The sequence below is a fragment of the Rhinopithecus bieti genome, unplaced genomic scaffold (assembly GCF_001698545.2).
Source record: "Rhinopithecus bieti isolate Rb0 unplaced genomic scaffold, ASM169854v2 scaffold_7398, whole genome shotgun sequence".
In the NCBI taxonomy this organism is placed as follows: Eukaryota; Metazoa; Chordata; class Mammalia; order Primates; family Cercopithecidae; genus Rhinopithecus; species Rhinopithecus bieti.
Window position 1 is genome coordinate 762,483 of NW_016805783.1, and position 18,075 is coordinate 780,557.

The 18,075-nt window shown below is 39.5% G+C and overlaps 1 protein-coding gene across 2 annotated transcripts in view; it reads right to left on the reverse strand.

The window, feature by feature from the left end:
- The window catches only part of RNASEH2B (ribonuclease H2 subunit B), a 61,056-nt gene that overhangs the window by 18,971 nt on the left and 24,010 nt on the right, over positions 1-18,075 (reverse strand). For both annotated transcript variants that reach the window (XM_017873741.1, XM_017873740.1), the window contains exons 5-8: positions 16,542-16,656; positions 5,359-5,423; positions 3,310-3,415; positions 802-883 (exon numbers count right to left, since the gene is read on the reverse strand). In XM_017873741.1, coding sequence (XP_017729230.1) covers positions 802-883; positions 3,310-3,415; positions 5,359-5,423; positions 16,542-16,656 — 368 coding nt within the window. The remainder of the gene's footprint in view (positions 1-801; positions 884-3,309; positions 3,416-5,358; positions 5,424-16,541; positions 16,657-18,075) is intronic.

Consider the following 18,075-nt stretch of genomic DNA (forward strand, 5'->3'; position numbering starts at 1 on the left):
TTTTTTTGAGACGGAGTCTTGCTCTGCCGCCCAGGCTGGAGTGCTGTGGCCGGCTCTCAGCTCACTGCAAGCTCCGCCTCCCGGGTTCACGCCATTCTCCTGTCTCAGCCTCCCGAGTAGCTGGGACTACAGGCGCCCGCCTCGTCGCCCGGCTAGTTTTTTTGTATTTTTTAGTAGAGACGGGGTTTCAGCGTATTAGCCAGGATGGTCTCGATCTCCTGACCTCGTGATCTGCCCGTCTCGGCCTCCCAAAGTGCTGGGATTACAGGCTTGAGCCACCGCGCCCGGCCTAAACCATTCTTAAAATCCTTCTTCTGCCCCTCAAAGACACAGATTGTGTTTCATATTACTTTGACTTCCAAGTCTTGGGCATAGTAAAGTCCCTTTAGTGAACATCTAGTGATAATAGTGCAAATGATACAAATATTTTATAAACTTTAAAAAATTCTATATTCCATCTACTCTTTCCATCCCTCCTTTCTACCTCTTAAAATGATCATAAAGAACCAAATTAGTTAAGTATAATTGAGGATAAAATTTTAACATAGTTAATCCTCTAAAATCAGACCAAGCCATAATTCCAATCTTGACATTAACTAGTTCCTGCAATCTGTATCCATCAAATCAGTTCATTCCAATCATCCATTAAAAATCACCTCCAAGGCACAAAGTAATATGATACAGCTCAAGAATAATCTTGTATCATAAACAGTGATATGATAAGCCATAAGGAAACCCCACTGCTGGGGAAACCAAGAAGCAGATGGTACTTCATTATGACTGAAGATAATCAATACTTACTTTAAGTATTTAGATAAGTCATCACTTAATTCTTTAGGGATGTAATCAGATATCAGACCATGGGCATAACGAATATAATCCTCTGAAAGAAACAGAAGGAGGAGTGAAAGTAAAAAAAATAGTAATTATGGTGGTTTCACAGTCAAACTGACCTGAGTTCAAATTCTGACCCCATCTGGATAAAGGGAACTCACTTAAGCTCTAGCCTCAGTTTTCTCATTTGTAAAATGGGGATAGCAATATCTATCTGTCAGACTAGTGGGAAGATATGATGGATGAGATATGACATGGGATGATACCAAAGATAAAAGATAAAACAAGTATAATACAGTAGATGCTCCCTAAATGACAGTAAAAACAAAAACTCAGGGTTGCTTTCTTAGTTGAAACCATTGAATACAAATAAAGTTTAAAAATCAGCTGTAACAATATGAAATAGTCATGTCTTTGTTAAAAGGGTAATCTTTTCTAAGCCTGCTTCCATAAAGAATAAATCTAATTATTCAACAGTAATGAGCATACTCATTTAAGAGACATAAAATACCATATGTCTCTATTACTAGGTATTTGCTTTATAAGAACCTTGAAATATATATATATATAGTTCTATATGTACATATTCTATATATATAGTTCTACATACACACACACATACACACTCCCAAACTAATAAAACACTTAAAAAAACCAACTAACTCAGCAGAATTTATCATCACTAGTTCTAAAGCATCTGGATTCTCAGTACTAAAATGCAGCTCTGGCAGCAATTAGAAATACAGTTACATAAGAAGACAACAAAAACTGTTTCAAAACTCTGTTCCTGAATTCAGTATTTTATGTAGAATACAAGCAGATAATCAAACTTAATCATAAGATGGGATAACCACGCGGGGATATAAATCACCAAAAGCAGACCCCAGGTTTGCTGCTGGGATATTCATTCACTCCCTTTTTTCCATTCTCCTCTGCTCTCAAGTCAAAGTAACAATTTGCCTTAGTATTACATAGAAAATGACTGCCGTCTGGTGATCACCTGACGTCAAAAAGTCTTCAGTAAGAGATTTTCATTGTCAACGTAGAACTGAAAGTTATCATTTGGCCCTTCTTAAAATTGCTCATGGTTCTGGGATAGTCATTATCCAACGAGTCATGACTAGACAAAGAAAACTATTTTAAGAAAGTCAACATATAGTTCATTTGCTTCCTCTGGTACCAAACCAAGCTAAATATCTAAAAAAGGAAATAATGTACAATATGTAAAGCTTACTTTACGGCCAGGACACTAAATGGCAATATATAGCCAAGCCCAGAACCTTAATATGTAGAGTACTGGTAAAAGCACTAGACTTAGAACAGAAGATCTTGAGGATAAGTTACTATCTCTTCATTTTAAAAATGAGATGATCTGTCTAAATAACCTCTAACATCCCTTCTTCTACTTTTAAAACAAAATCTATGGTTCCATCCATCCATCCATGGATGCATCTATCCACCCACCTATCTATCCATTAATCATCTATCTCAATCCCTCATCTTCTATTGTTAAAGCCAATTAAAGACACTGACAGCTGGTAACTCAGTATGGCAAAGGTGCTGTCCACCACTCCCAGAATAGCAGTAGTCAACTAGCTATACATGCAAGGCAGATTCCTGCAAATCAGATTGCCTGAATTACTATCAATCACAAACAGGCCACTATTCCTAATTTTTATTTATGTAATGACTAAAGCCATATGTATACCCTGAACAAGGGAACAACGAATTGGAGTTTAACGTCAGAATAATTTCTGTTTCACCATTTGAGATTGTTAACTGTATTATATAGCTGTCCTTATTCAACTATACATATAAGAGGACTCTACTTAGAAAAGAAAATAATATACCTTTTTGAGATTATGAAAGAATAACCTAAAAGAAAAATTGCCAAGTAAATCAATTTTCATCTAAAATCAAAGTATATTGATTCCTGTATCAGGAAACATGCGTCTTGAGAAGAAAATACAAACAGATGCAGCCACTGGAACAGTACAACTGTGTCACAGGAACAGTATTACAAAAAGGTTATGAGTGTGGGCTTGAGAGACAAGTTCCATAAATAGCTCAGCTTTGCCATTTACTAGTTGCGAGACTTTGGACAGGGCCTCAAGACACTAATTATGAAATTTACTGGGAGGGTTGGATGAGATGATGTTTGTATAGTGGCAACTTAGCAAAGGGCCTGGCACACAATACACCCTCAATAAATGATAGCCAGGGTTGTTACTACTATCAGTGTAAAAGAATATTTGCTGAATAAATAACTTAAGTATCAATGAATAACAGAAGTAACCTATGGTAGAAATATTCTTTGCTTCTGAAACAAGATGCACACCTGCCACAATGTATACCAGGCATTGGTAGGACTATGAGGCTTCTGTGACATTAAGATTTTTAAATCTTAAGATAGACATTTACTCATAAGCAACTTACTCCAGACAAAAATCATTTCTGATAAAATGCTTTACTTACCTTCCTTGTCAGTGGAAACTTGGTCACCAGAGAAAAATGCAGTTGACTGTACCCGGGAACTGACATTCACATTATTGGTTTTTAATGCTGCTGTAGTTTGGTTAACCTACAAAGCAACCAAGAGGGGAAAAGCAGGGTATTTTCAACTTAACTTTAGAAATCTATGACTTCATAGGTGGCCTTCAAACCATTTAAGAGATCTGCAAAGAAGTATTTGAGAACCTAGAAGTATCTTCACCAACACCAGAAGATGAGAAATGGCTGCCCATTTGAAGGAAGGCTGAGTGGCAGCAATATCTCTGGATGATCTCACTACATGGACTGCCATGGCCTACACAATATGAGAGGCAACATATTGTGATAACTGAGAGCTCTGACTCTGGAGTCAGGCTGCTGGGCTTGGCTCTGTAACCACGGCTAGTTACTTAACCTTTCTGTGGCTCTATCTGTGAAATGGGGAAAAAAATAGCATCCACCTCATAGGACTACTGTGAAAATTAAATAAGGTAATATATGTAAATAAAGCCCTTAGAATAGAACCTGGCATAAAATTTATATGTAATAATTTCCTAAATAGAATAATATAAATTTCCCACTTCCTAGGAAATATAATCAGTAAGTATAAACTCCTCTTCACTATTCATGTCATTTTCCTTGGCTAAGAGCAAAAGTAAACATCAAGGATTCTGCTTCGCATTGATACTCATTCTTCACCTACATGGACTACTACTACTACTATATCACAAATGAAAAGTGAAACATGGCACTCTAAACCTTTCCACTACTTTGCACATTAGGAGCCTGATTATTCTACTGGACTCATTTCCAGCTTCTCAGGCTTCCAATAAGCCTGGTAACATGATATGACAAATAAACATGATTAAATGATTATTTATTATTATTTATTATACTTTAAGTTCTGGGATACATGTGCAGAACGTGCAGGTTTGTTACATAGGTATACATGTACCATGGTGGTTTGCTGCACCCATCTACCCATCACCTAGGTTTTAAGCCCCACATGCATTAGATATTTGTCCTAATGCTCTCCCTCCCCTTGCCCCCACCCCCGAAACGGCCCCAGTGTGTGATGTTCCCCTCCCTGTGTTCATGCGTTCTCATTGTTCAACTCCCACTTACGAGAGAGCATGTGCGGACAAACACGATTTTTCACATAAAAGATGGAAGAGAATCTTAGGAAACAGTACTACAACTACTGGTATGCACTGATCTTGCAAAAACTTTATCATTATTCTATCTGGTTTAGTGAGATTCTTAATCAATGTGAAAGTACATATTATCCTTAGACCAGTGGCTTTCAAAGTTTTTTTTTTTTTAATCACAACCCCATGGTAAGAAATATACAGCAATCCAATACTTAAACACATATAAATATGTTTCATAGAGCCATACTTAATATTTGCCCTTCCTCTGCTATATTTTAATATATCCCATCCCATCCTAATCTATTTCATTCCAAGAGAAATACTGGTTGTGACCTACTAAATTGATTTGCAATTCACTGCCCCAGTCCTTCCATTAGGTCAAGATTCTTAGAATCACAAAGATACAGGCTTTGCCTGTAAGATGACCCCTCCTCAGCATCCAGACCCTGAAAGCAGGACATACTTCCTCTAAACCTGAACACCTTTGCCTGGCTGTGTCCCTGGGTCCCTTTGCCTGGCTGTGTGCGAGCAACATCACCCTTGGAGACACCTGCAGGACAGTGGCCAACAAGTGCCAGGCCTGGTATCCTCTTACTTGGAAGACTCAAATCTACACCAACAAATTATTTCATTCCGTAGTAGGATCAGGGAGAAATGAGAATGCAGGTCATGAGAAAACATAAAGTTAACTTCAGAGATACACAAGTTAGGGAGGATTGAAAAGTCAAAGCCTTCTTCTCATACTTGGTATCTCTACACAATTTTCCTCTTTTCACGGAATATACAGGATGGTCTCTGGATTCAGACTTACTGCCTTCTTTGAAAATGTCTTAGAGAATTGAATTTTTTTCTTTTACCACAAGGCACTAGAGAGGAACTATACCTTTTTTCCCAGCCACTTTAATGTCTTCTCTTTGCTGTACTTGTAATATTTCTTGTTGTCTATTTCTGGATTACATTAAAAGAAAAAAAAAAGACTCAGCACAATGAATTTAAAAAATAAACTCATAAGGTTGTATCATACACAAGTTAACCATTTAAAATATTTCATAAGTTTATATACTTGAAAACTTAATTTACAAACCTGAGAACATACTTGAAATGTTTTTTTAAATGTTAGTAGTAATGTGGCTACCTCAGGAGTCATCAACAACTAAATGAGTAAGAATTTAAGGACACCTTCAAATTATACACACAACTCTGTAGAAAAGGTAATTTTAAAACCTCAGCAAACTATTGTGAAAGGAAAATAAATCTTGGTGATAGGGACAGGAGGCAGGGAAATTCTGGGCAGAAGAGGGCTGGTCCCTAGCCACGGCCCCACCCTCAAGCCAGACTAAATTGTGTATTCAGTGGAAGGTTGATCAAAACAGTGCAACCTTTTGTCTCTTCTCTATGTCTAATGTGGAAGCCCCCACTTTGAGTTGTTGCTGCCTTACTGGACTAAACCAATGTATACCTGACACATATTGATTGATGTCTCATGTCTCCCTAAAATATATAAAAGCAAACTGTACCCCCAACCACCTTGGGCACACGTCTCAGGACTTCCTGAGGCCGTGTCATGGGTGTGTCCTTAACCTTGGCAAAATAAACTTTCTAAATTGACTGAGACCTGTCTCAGATACTTTGTGTTCACACTAGCATACTAAGCAGTCTTAACTGTTCTGAATAATTTTAAGCTCATCTCAATGTTTTCAATGAAACGCTTTTTTTTCTTAAAATAAAAATGAAAATCCCAATAAAGAAAATTGAAACTAAATGCAGGTATCTATGAAGTTTACTACATACATTCAGGAAAAAAATCTTGGTAACTACTCAGCAGTGGCCTGGTGGGATTGGGGGAGCATTAAAAAAAGATCTATCTATCTTTTAACATATTACCAACATAATCATAGCTATTTCAGAAGATTTAGATTTATGGTAGGCTCAACCTGGCCCTTTATGGGGATAAAAGTTTCACCTTTTATAAATTACACTTATTCTCCTCACAATCCACCCAGCCTTATATATCATGCCATTAAACCATGATTTCCTCTGCAACCTTTTTCATTCATGGGATTTCTTCTTTCTGTGCAATTAGCAAGGGCAGCACTTCCACTCCAGCCTCCTCTGTCCATGCAGGATTTATCTTTATGACCACTAGCAACCCTTGGGTCTGATGTGAATTCACCACCTCTGAGTTATATAGAATGAGGCTCTTTCTCCCTTCCACCTTGTGATGGGAAATGGAAACTGCCCATTCAGGGGTCATTTTCTGCAGTCTGTTAAATTGTATGGGAGAGAGGTTGGGAGGTCCCTGGCTTTAGTTCCTGTGAATTTCCTCCCTGTGTCAGCCTATAGTTGTCAATGCTGTAGGCAAGATGAGGCAGGCTGGATGGAGGGCTGGACATCTACAGCCATCTCCTCGGGACATGTCACTACAGTAACAAAAGAGAGGGACAGGTGCAAATAGCATTGTCAGGAGTGTGAGAATTCCAAGGTGCAACGTCTGCTGTTTTGGAGCCAGGACTGCCTCGGCAAATAGCCTGCTATAAACCAAAGCCAATGAGACTGAACTCAACTTCTTTGGAGACCATGCCCCAACCTCTGTACAAACCAGGGGAATTCTAAGAGCATACAGCAATCACTAAATAAACATATGCTGTTGAATGGCTTTTAGAAGTTATATTCATTGCCTGAGGAAAATAAACAACTCCAAAAGAAGCTCACTGCTCAAGGTTCTCCAGAAAATCCTACCCTGATCTGGCATCTCACTTCTTTCTTGCCTCTACCTCCAAATTTTCTGAAAGAATGTCTACCGTCTGCTGCTGTTTTCCTTCCTGTCTCCCACTCCCTGAGCCCCACTGGGAGGCTTCTCCTCTACCCCTGGGAATTGTTCTCTAAGAAGGGGCAGAGAGCACAGACTGAGCCATGCTACCAGGGCTCATGCATATCCCAGCACATGCTGTCTCCTTGGGAAGCTGCGTTGCTCTCAAACTCTGTTTCCCCATGTGTAAAGAGAGGCTTTTTTCTCACTGGGCTATTCTGAGCATGAAATGTGATAATCCATACAAATCCTATAGCACAACACCTGCCACTTAGCAAATACATAATATTAGCAAAGATACCATGATGCAAAAGATGATTTATTAATAAAACATAAGAAACTAATGTTTATTCAGGTCTGTGCTAGGTACATAATACACATTTTCTCATTGAATGGTCAGAATGAATCTCAGAATCAATTAAAAAACCATGATTTGTCCCCATCTTTGAAGACTGGGTCTGAGCGACATGAAGTAAACTGTCCTAAGTCACTGAGGAAGTAGGCAAGAGCACCCAACTCCCACCCACGCTGACATCAAAGCTGTGGATCTGATGTTCACTTTACCAAGATCACTAGGTCTACACTTTCCTCAGTACCTCCTAACAACCGGTCTGTGGGAAAAACCTCTCCTCCATGGCATATATAAAATTGCTATTTTTTTATGTCTCTAATGACTTACCTGATTCTTTTCCCAGCTCTGCTTCACCCTCCTCCAAAGCCAACTGTATCCTTTCATCTGGTGTGATCCCTCCTGGCTTAACAAGACTAAACAAACTAACCGGGAAGCCCAAAGCCCTGAACTGAGGCTCCATGTGTCTAAAACCCAGTGGTTCATCTTCCTCCCACACTACTCTCCTGGATATCAAGGCCTAAACCTCAGAGCAGTGCTCACATCGGCCTTACCTCCCACATTCCATCTCTCCATCCCATGGGAGGTAGCAAGTGTGGAGAGAAAAGGAGCCAATATTATCTTGGGGGAAAGGGGGAATTTAAAAAAAACACTGTGTTAGAAATCAGGAGGCTTAGTTTCTACTGCTGGATCAGTAAATTTTTTTAAAAAATGAATTTTATTTAGGTGTTCATACAATGTTCATGTTCACACAATGGACACACCCACTTTAAATGTACAATTCGAGAAGTCTGGAGAAATGTATGCAGTCATGTAAGCATCATCCCCAAAGTTCCCTGGAACCCTTATGTAGTAAATTCTCCCATGGCTACCCAGACCGCAGGTCACCACTCATCCATCATTACAGGGTAATTCTTGCTTTATTCTGGAACACCATAGAAATAAAATGATACAGTACATACTTTCCGTGTCCAGCTTCTTTTGCTCAACATTATTTCTGTGAGATTTATCCCTTTTGTTGCAGCTAGCAGTAGTTCCTTCCATTGTACTAGGGAGTAGTAGAACTCCTGAGTTGTAAGAAACTGTCAAGTGGCTTTATCATTGTAAGCCTTGGACAGCCAGGTAGGTAAGTTCCAACTGTCCCACAACTCACAATCTCCTTTTTTTCTTAATGGCATTTTTCAAAAACAAAAGATAATACTTTTGATAAAATACAATTTATAATTTTTTACAGTTAGTGGGTTTTGTATCCTAAGAAATCTTTGCCTCATCACCAAGGTAACAGGGATTTTATCCTATGCTTTCTTCTAGAAGCTCAATAATTTTCATTTTTGAATTTAACATAGTGATCTATTTTGATTTAATTTTTCTGTATGAGGCGAGGATCAATGTTATTTTTCATATGTATACCAAATTCTTCCATCAACATTTGTTGTAAAGACTATCCTTTTTGCCATTGAATTATCTTCACTCCTTTGGGAAAAAAAAAATCAATTGACCATATAAGTGTGGGTTTATTTCTAGATTCTCTATTCTATTCCATTTATCTATACATTTATCTTATACCAATACCACATTCATTTTATTTTTATTTATTTTTTAAATTTAGGGACAGGGTCTTACTGTGTTACCCAAGTTGGAGTGCAATTGTGTGATCATTGTTCACTGTAACCCTGACCTCCTGGGCTCAAATGATCTTCCCTCCCCAACCTCCCAAATAGTTGGAACTACAGGTGCATACCACCACAGCTGGCTAACTTATTTTATTTTATTTTTTTATTATTTGTTTCTTGAGACAGAGTCTCAGTCTGTCACCAAGGCTGGAGTGCAGTGGCACAATCTTGGCTCACTGTAAGCTCCGTCTCCTGGGTTCACGCCATTTTCCTGCCTCAGCCTCCCGAGTAGCTGGGACTACAGGTGCCCGCCACCACACCTGGCTAATTTTTTTGTATTTTTAGTAGAGATGGGGTTTCACCGTGTTAGCCAGGATGGTCTCAATCTCCTGACCTCATGATCCGCCTGCCTCGGCCTCCCAAAATGCTGGGATTACAGGTGTAAGACACCATGCCCGGCCCACAGCTGCCTAATTTTTAAACTTTCTGTAGAAATGGGGTTTTGCTATGTTGCTCAGGCTTGTCTTGAACTCTCAGCCTCAAGCAATCCTCCTGCCTCGGCCTCCCAAACTGGTAGGATTATAGGCATGAGTCATTGTGCCTGGCCCCCACATTTTCTTGATTATAGTAAGTCTTTAATTCAGTTTGTGTAAGTTCTCCAAATTTATTCTTCTTTTTCAAAATTGTTTTGACTATTACAGGTCCTTTACATCAGGGCTCCCCAGTCCCCAAGCCATCGACTGGTACTGATCCGTGGCCTGTGAGGAAATGAGCCACACAGCAGGAGGTGAGTGTTGGGCAAGCAAGCATTACTGGCTGAGCTCCGCCTCCTGTCAGATCAGTGATGGCATTAGATTCTCATAGGAGAGAGAACCCTATTGTCAACTGCGCATGCGAGGGATCTAGGTTGTGTGCTCCTTATGAGAATCTAATGTCTGATGATCTGAGGTGGAAGTTTCACACCAAAACCATCCCCTTCCCCACCCCATCCATGGAAAAATTGTCTTCCACAAAACCAGTTCCTGCTGCCAAAAAGGCTGGAGACTGCTGCTTCTGCTGCTTTACGTAGTCATATAAATTCTAGAATCAGTTTATCAATACTTACCAAAAAAAGAAAAAAAAAGAAGCTGGCTAACCATTACATTGAATCTATAGAACAATTTGGGGAAAATAGACACCTTAAAAATATTGAGTCTTCCAATCCATGAACATGGCCTATTTCTCCATTTAGTTAATTTTTCTTTAATTTCTCTCAGCAATATTTTGTAATGTTCAGCATATTGGTCTTGTACATACTGTGTTACGTTTAGCACTAGAATGTTATTTTTAATGGTAGTATAAATGGTATGTTTTTATTCCATTATCCAATTGTTCACTGACAGTATATAGAAACACAACTAATATTTGTATATTGAGCTTGTATCCTGAAAGCTTGCTTATCAATTTTAGTAACTCCTTTTGTAGATTCTTCTGGATTTTTTCATACATGACAATATTGTCTATGAATAAAGACAGTTGTACTACTGACTTTCCAATCTGTATGCCTTTTTCTTATCGTATTGCACATGCTAGGACATCCACCACATGGTGAATAGAAGTGGTAAGAGCAGGCATCCTTCTCTTGTATCCAGTCTTGGGGGAAGATTGTGTTCAGTCTTTTACAATGAAGATGATGTTAGCTGTGAGTTTGCCATAGATGCCTTGGAAGTTCCCTTTTATTCTTCATTTGCTGATAATTTATATCATGACTGAATTTTACCAAATACCTTTTCTGTGTCTTTTCAGATAATCATACAATTTTGTGATGCATAAATACGGTAAATTACACTAATTGATTTTCTAATGCTCAACCAATTGTGAATTCCTGCAATAAACCCCACTTAGGTTTTGCATATTTAATTTTTAGATATTTGATTTTCCAACATTTTCTTAGGATTTTTCAGTCTATAATCATAAGGGATAATGGTCTAATTTTTTTGATAATAATTTTGATTTGGTACTAGGGCAATTCCAGTTGCATAAAATTAGTTGGGAAACATTCCTTCCTCATCTATTTTCTGAAAGAGTTTGAGCAAGTGTTATTTCTTTGACTATCATTTCTTCCTTAAAGTATAGTAAAATTTATTAGTGAAGCTAGCTGGGTCTGGAGGTTTTTTTCTCAACTTTCACAGAAAGTTGACACTTGCCAGGAAGTTAACACTCCCTGGCAAGATGATTACTATATCCCAGAAGGCTACACATGGACCCAGTGTATAAATTACTGCTTATTTTGAAATTTACAAAGTTTGAAAACAAGGAGGTTTAAAATATTCATGAAGGCCACGGACTACCCATAATTATGAAAAATACCAAAGCATACTCATTTGTGTCCTAAATTTAATATTTGTGAGAGTCAGTGAGTTTGATAAAACATGCATATGCTGGAAAGGTTTTTTTTCCCTTATGTGCCTGGTGCCTATAAAACGGATTTCAAACATCTGGAAAGACTGGGTTTACAAAATAAAGATGGAATAAAAGTGAGTTCACAGTTAAGTAACATGTTCAGCAACTGGGTAATCGGCTCACAAACTTGAATTTCTCTAATGTATTGTTGAATTGCCTCGAGCACATTTTCACTTCTACTTTCTCAATGTTTTCCATAACTGAGGAACTCATATGATCGCTTTCTTCCCCTGCTTCCTAGGGAAAGAAACTTGGCAATTGTACTTGGGATATTTTAATCAGGTAAGTTTTCCTGGCTCTTCCTGTTAATCACCTCAGACAGTGCACTGCAGCTTGGGCTGGCAATATGAAACAAAGGGTTACATTCAAGATAAGGTTCGTGACCCTTCATTAGCCCTTTCCCATATCATCTATCCACTGAATGTGCACTTCTTTGGCAAGAAACCTGCTCTGAGCCCCACAACGAGCAAACAGAGACACATCATTTCTTTCACTAATAAAGTAGGCAGGGCTAAAGTCACAGCCATCATCATTCAGGGTACAAACAACCGTGGCTAGGTTCATTCACCAGGGAGAAGGCAAAAGGGGAATATTCTCACAGGCCTAGCAGTCTTTACCAGGTCTTTAATGCCACAGATGTTTAAGACAGCATCTGGAGTTTAATATCAAAACAGCTAGCTGGGGAATTTGAGTACTTCAGGCTTTACTCTATCTGCACAAGTGCCTATGGAGAGAATGGAAGTTAAAAAACATTGCTTTCTTCTTTACCTTTACTCCCCATCATGGATAGTAACTGACCACTCTTTAGTAGTCGTCTTTCTTATTTAGAAATCTGGAAATAAATTACAGAGAATGGAAGCAAACACTAATTTATAAATGAACAATAATCCACATTCACATAAGTAGCCAGTACCCAACGCAATCACTAGAAGAAGGCCCGTGGGGTCACATAGTGTCTACTAGAAGCTCTAGGAAGTTCCCTGGAGGGATAAGAATGGACATTTCCTTAAGCTATGGAAGTTTTTTCTGTCTCCTTCCCTGTCTCTCTCTCCTTTTGCCACACAAAGGGAAAATGTTAAGAGGGAATATATGAGATTAAAAAAGAAAAATCAAAGCGAGGCGTGGTGGCTCACGCCTGTAATTCCAGGAGTTTGGGAGGCTGAGGTGGGAGGATTGCTTGAGCCCAGAAGTTGGAGACTGGCCTGGGCAACATAGTAAGACCTTGTCTCTGCTAAAGATAAAAAAACTTATTTGGGCATGGTGGTGCACACCTGTAGTCCCAGTTACCCTGGAGGCTGAGGTGAGAGGATCACTTGAGCCCAGGAGTTCAAAGATGCAGTGAGCCATGATGATACCACTGCATTCCAGCCTGGGTGACAGAGTGAGACACTATTTCTAAAAACAATTAAAAGAAAAATAAATTTTAAAAGAGTCAAGTTTTTGGCTGGGTGCAGTGGCTCACACCTGTAATCCCAGCACTTTGGGAGGCCAAGGTGGGTGGATCACTTGAGGTCAGGAGTTCGAGACTAGCCTGGCCAACATAGTGAAACCCTGTCTCTACTAAAAATACAAAAATTAGCCAGGTGTGGTGGCGCCCACCTGTAGTCCCAGCTATTTGGGAGGCTGAGATGTGAGGATCACTTGAGCCCAGGAGGCAGAGGCTGTAGTAAGCCAAGATTGCAACATTGCCTTCCAGCCTGGGCAACAGAGTGAGACCCTGTCTCAAAAAAAAAGAAAAAAAAAAGAGTCAAGTTTTTATTTTCATATGAAACATCACACATACACACACACAAACGCTTATAGAGTATTTTGGAAGTGTTACATACACAGCTATAAGTAGGAAGGCAAAAGAGTTGCTGTCAGACAGACATAGGTTCAAATCCTGCTTCTACTACTTCAAGTTCTATAATGTCAGTCAAGTTACTTCAACTCTTTAAGCCTTGGTTTCCTCATTTGTGAGAACACAGGTTATAATATATAATGAAAGAAAATTACTGCAAGGACTACATAATACACGTAAACCAATAACCATAGAAGTTTTGCTGTCATACAAGTGCATGTACTGTACTCGCCTTGGACTCTATGGCAGTGGTAAACTTCTGAATGCTGATCCATGTAGATCTTCATGGAAAAAGATGTTTATCTCAGTACACTGTCCCTGTACACAGATCTTCCATAAAGAAACATATTTCACATATTTATGTTTTGGGTCAAGGGGTAAAGCAAGTAATGTGAAAATGCTTGTATGTATTTTGATGAAAAGGTCTTTCTGAGGATGAGGCATTTGAGAATCTTACTTATTTTTTCCCCTCATTTAAAAATCTTTTGGAGAATGGGCATGGTGACTCATACCTATAATCTCAGCACTTTAGGAGGCTGAGGCAGGAGAATCCCTTCAGTCCAGGAGTTCAAGACCAGCCTGGGTAACACAGAGAGACCCCCTCATCTCTACAAAAAACCCCGAAAAAATTAGCTAAGCGTGGTGGCTTGCACCTGTGGTCTTAGCTACTCAGGAGGCTGAGGTGGGAGGATTGCTTGAGCCCCAGAGATTGAGGCTGCAGTGAGCCGTGATTGTGCCACTGCATTACAGCCTGGGCAATAGAGCAAGACCTTATCTTAAAAAAAATAAAAAATAAAACTAAAATCTTTTGGTTCTGTTTTAAACCTTCCATTATTTTGAGATTCACAGGCTGCAGTTTATTAAGGGAAGAATTTGATAAAAGAAACTGCCAAACCTCTAGAGATTGAATACATCTTTTACTGCGTGAAATTTATTCTAACGTATTTTATGTTTTGCCCATCACTTAAAAATAAAGAAAAAAAAATTGACGCCTAGAATTTTCGAAATCTGGCAAATATAAAGGCCAATAATATAGCTACTTTGAAAATGGAAGTGCAGAACTTCCAAAAGTTAGGCAATATTGAGAAGCAAAGGAGACTAAGACAGAAGTTCAGATAATGATGCAATAAACGGTCAGGGGTTCAGTGTACAAGAGGGAAGGGATGAGACAGAGATAGCCTCTTGCTCTCGGCTGCAGACCGTAAGGAAACAAATGCTGAGGCACTAACACTGTTTCTAAATCCAGATTTCTGGGTTTTAAGATGATGGTTCTTATACAGCTAATAGCAGAATTCTGGACAATGAGTTAACTGCATTTTCAGCTTGTGTTAAGTTGACAAAAATTAACATGGCTTAATTAAATTATTCTTCATTACTTTATCTTTTAAAAGTGGTTATGGGTTACTTCATTTGTCACCCACAAAAAGATTGCTGTCCTCTGCCAAATTCAGCATCAGAGAATATCTTTAATGGAACTGCTTTGATAAAACCTTGGCACCACACATCCCTCAGTTCCAAACTGGAGCTCCAAGTGTGGTCAAATATGAATTTACTGGACCCCTTAAACATAAAATGCAATCAATAGGTTCTCCTCTTTCCCACTGTAAGCTTACACTTCTTGGAATCACCACTTTCTTGGTCCCAGAAGAACTGTCATAGTTGGCCAAACCATCTATGACCCCAAACAGCCACTACTTATCAGCCCAACGTTCTGGTTCCCACACTTTGTTTCCATATTAACTCTGCAACTACTTGGATGATTTTTTGAGACACTGAAGTCAAGTTTTTATACTATTTCTAACCTGTCAAAACACATTCACACACACTGCCTTACTTTCCCTTCTGAAAAATTAAATGAATGACAGCGAAAACGCATCTCTTCATTACCCTATCCTGCTTCTTCAGCCCATGTTCCCTGTGTCCAGGATCCCACCACTACACATCCTTTGGGTCAGGCACAAACCCAGAAGTCACTCTTGACTCCTCCTTCTCCTTGACCACCACCCAACCACCAGATGCAGTTGGATCCATCTCTAAATGGCTACTTTTTTCTTGTTCTGTCTCCTAAGATCAAGGCCACCATTATCTCCTGTCTGGACCACTGCAACAGCCTCGGTGGACCTGGGTTCTCCAATATACTCTCCACACTGCAGACTGCCATGCTTAAAACTTCACACACACTCCACTAACATTAAGCAAGGTTCAAACACACACAGTGCCCTTTACCATCTGGACTCATGCCCAGCATTCCCGCCTCATTCCTTACCAACCTAAATCCTTCCCCAGCATCCTATACTTTGAACTTCTTGGAACTTCCTGAACCTGACAAACTTTTCCATACATCTAAGCCTCTGTTAAACTGCTTCTCTGACTATCCTTCAGTACTCCATAAAGCGGTCATTTCCCCCAGGAAAGCAACACAACATCTACCCACCTGCACCCCTCACCCAACCCCGCCAGATTAGAAACCTGTCCTGTGCATCCCCAGCAAATTCAGAGTCCACTTCCGTTACCCTGTGCAGTCACTGCTCAGTTTGTCATTGACCCCCGTCAGACTGGGCGCAAAGTGAAGAAAAGGACTATGTCTTATTCATAAGTACCTAGAGCTTAGCACTAATGTGCAACATATGCTTTTGGAAGGTGCTCGATAAATGCTTCCATCTATTAAGGTACAGGTTTTATGTAATTTTACAATGAGAAATCTGAGGCAGAAGGCAGCTGAGTGACTTGCCTGATGTCACAGAACTAGTGCAAAGAAGAGGTGACACTGAAGCCACACCTTGTGATTCCTGCCCTGTGGGACATAGCACTAGACTGCCATGGTTGTAGTTTCAAAGACTAAACACTCCAAAGCAATAGAGGAACAGTGCTGGCAGTGTTAGCAAATCTGAATGACAACTTTCCCTATGGTGGACACAGAATAAGCCTTACATTCAGTGGGCCTGTAAGCAGCCACATTCTTAGGCAAAGTCCATCCTTTCTACCAGCCATAAATCTTTAAGTTATACCATACCTTTTTCCTCTGTCACATGGTGAAGTAACTTCTCAAGTCCAGGAAGTTTCAGCAACAAGATGCAATTTGGAAACATGTTATCCACCACAACTTGATCAAGGGGCTGAAACTTCCCCTGAAAAAACACTTTAGTTAGTTGGAAAGCAAGCATTTCATTCAACAAAGACATTCAGAAAAAAAGAGAAAAAGACACATTTACTCATGACTGGGCCTTTAAACTTAGTGCAGAGCCACCTATTCCATCTAAGGAATCCCTACAATGGGACAGGCTCTAGGACGGACCCCAGATCCCTTTAGGAAGCGCCTATGAGCACTGGGGTCCCACGCAGCACACCATCTACCTCAGGTGTACAGTCCCCAAATGAAACCGGGAACAAAATCAATCTATAAAAGCACTGGAAGCCACAGAAGTTTGCAAAGACGGTGGAGACTGCCTGGGGCTGGTCCAACCCATTCAATTTGAAGAACCAGCTGTGGTCACAGAGCAAGAGTCCTGACTATCACATTGGAACAAGCCCAGACCAGGCCCAGACATACATCTGCTTCCCCATCGTCACTCTAGGGATGATGAAAGAAGCACCCACCACAAAAAGAAAATACAAAAGTGAATCTACCCCTGTCAGAGCTGCTTGACAATGCTTCCAAATTTAGACCAGAATAAAAGAAAAGACAGCCAGAGGGAGAAGTCCTGGGAAGCTGTAGACAGGCTAAATCAGGCTGAGCCACAGAAGTTTACATGGCCTGGTTGCCAGTGGGCCAGAAGTGCAGACCATATGGATTCACAACATCATTCTTCGGAATTAGGTCCAGTTTTTCTTAACTGTACTAGTAGCAAGTAGAGGTGAAGTTTGTCTAAATTAAGGTATTAGCCCCCTGTTTTGGGGACACCAGATTGTACCAGATATATGGCCTTGCCCATGCCCCACTTCTAGCTCGCTCTATCTCTCGTGTACTGACAACTCCTCCTGAAGACACAAAAACTGTGTCTGATCAATTTCTGCAAATGCAGCTCTCTTGGGTTTTAAGGGTAAAATCTTTTCAATCATTTAGGAGCACATGTGATAGCTTGCCATACTTTCTCTTAGGTTAACTAGTGCCATGAACTATCTCAATTTAAATATTTTTTCCTTCAAATAGTAAGAATAATGCACAGATTTTTCCCAAGTCTTACTGTCTTTAGATTTCTACCTTAAATCTTTAGTCTTCCATGATCAATCAATATGTTAAATATTTGACTACTCTAAAACAATATTTATATGTAATGGACTACCACACAGTCATGATATAAAATAATTTCATAACTAACTAGTGTTTCATTCTTATTTTTATTTACCATATATACATTGAAGGAAATGCAATAAGCAACATGCCTTGACTATAAAGCTAGTAGCAATGGGATACCCAGAAAAAAAGTTATTTTTACTGATGTTAAAATAAAGTTTAAAAGAAAAGGTCACATTTCAAAAGTGTGTATCATAATTTTTAACTAAATAGGAAATGATCATGTCTAAAATGCAGAGAAGGAAATACCCAA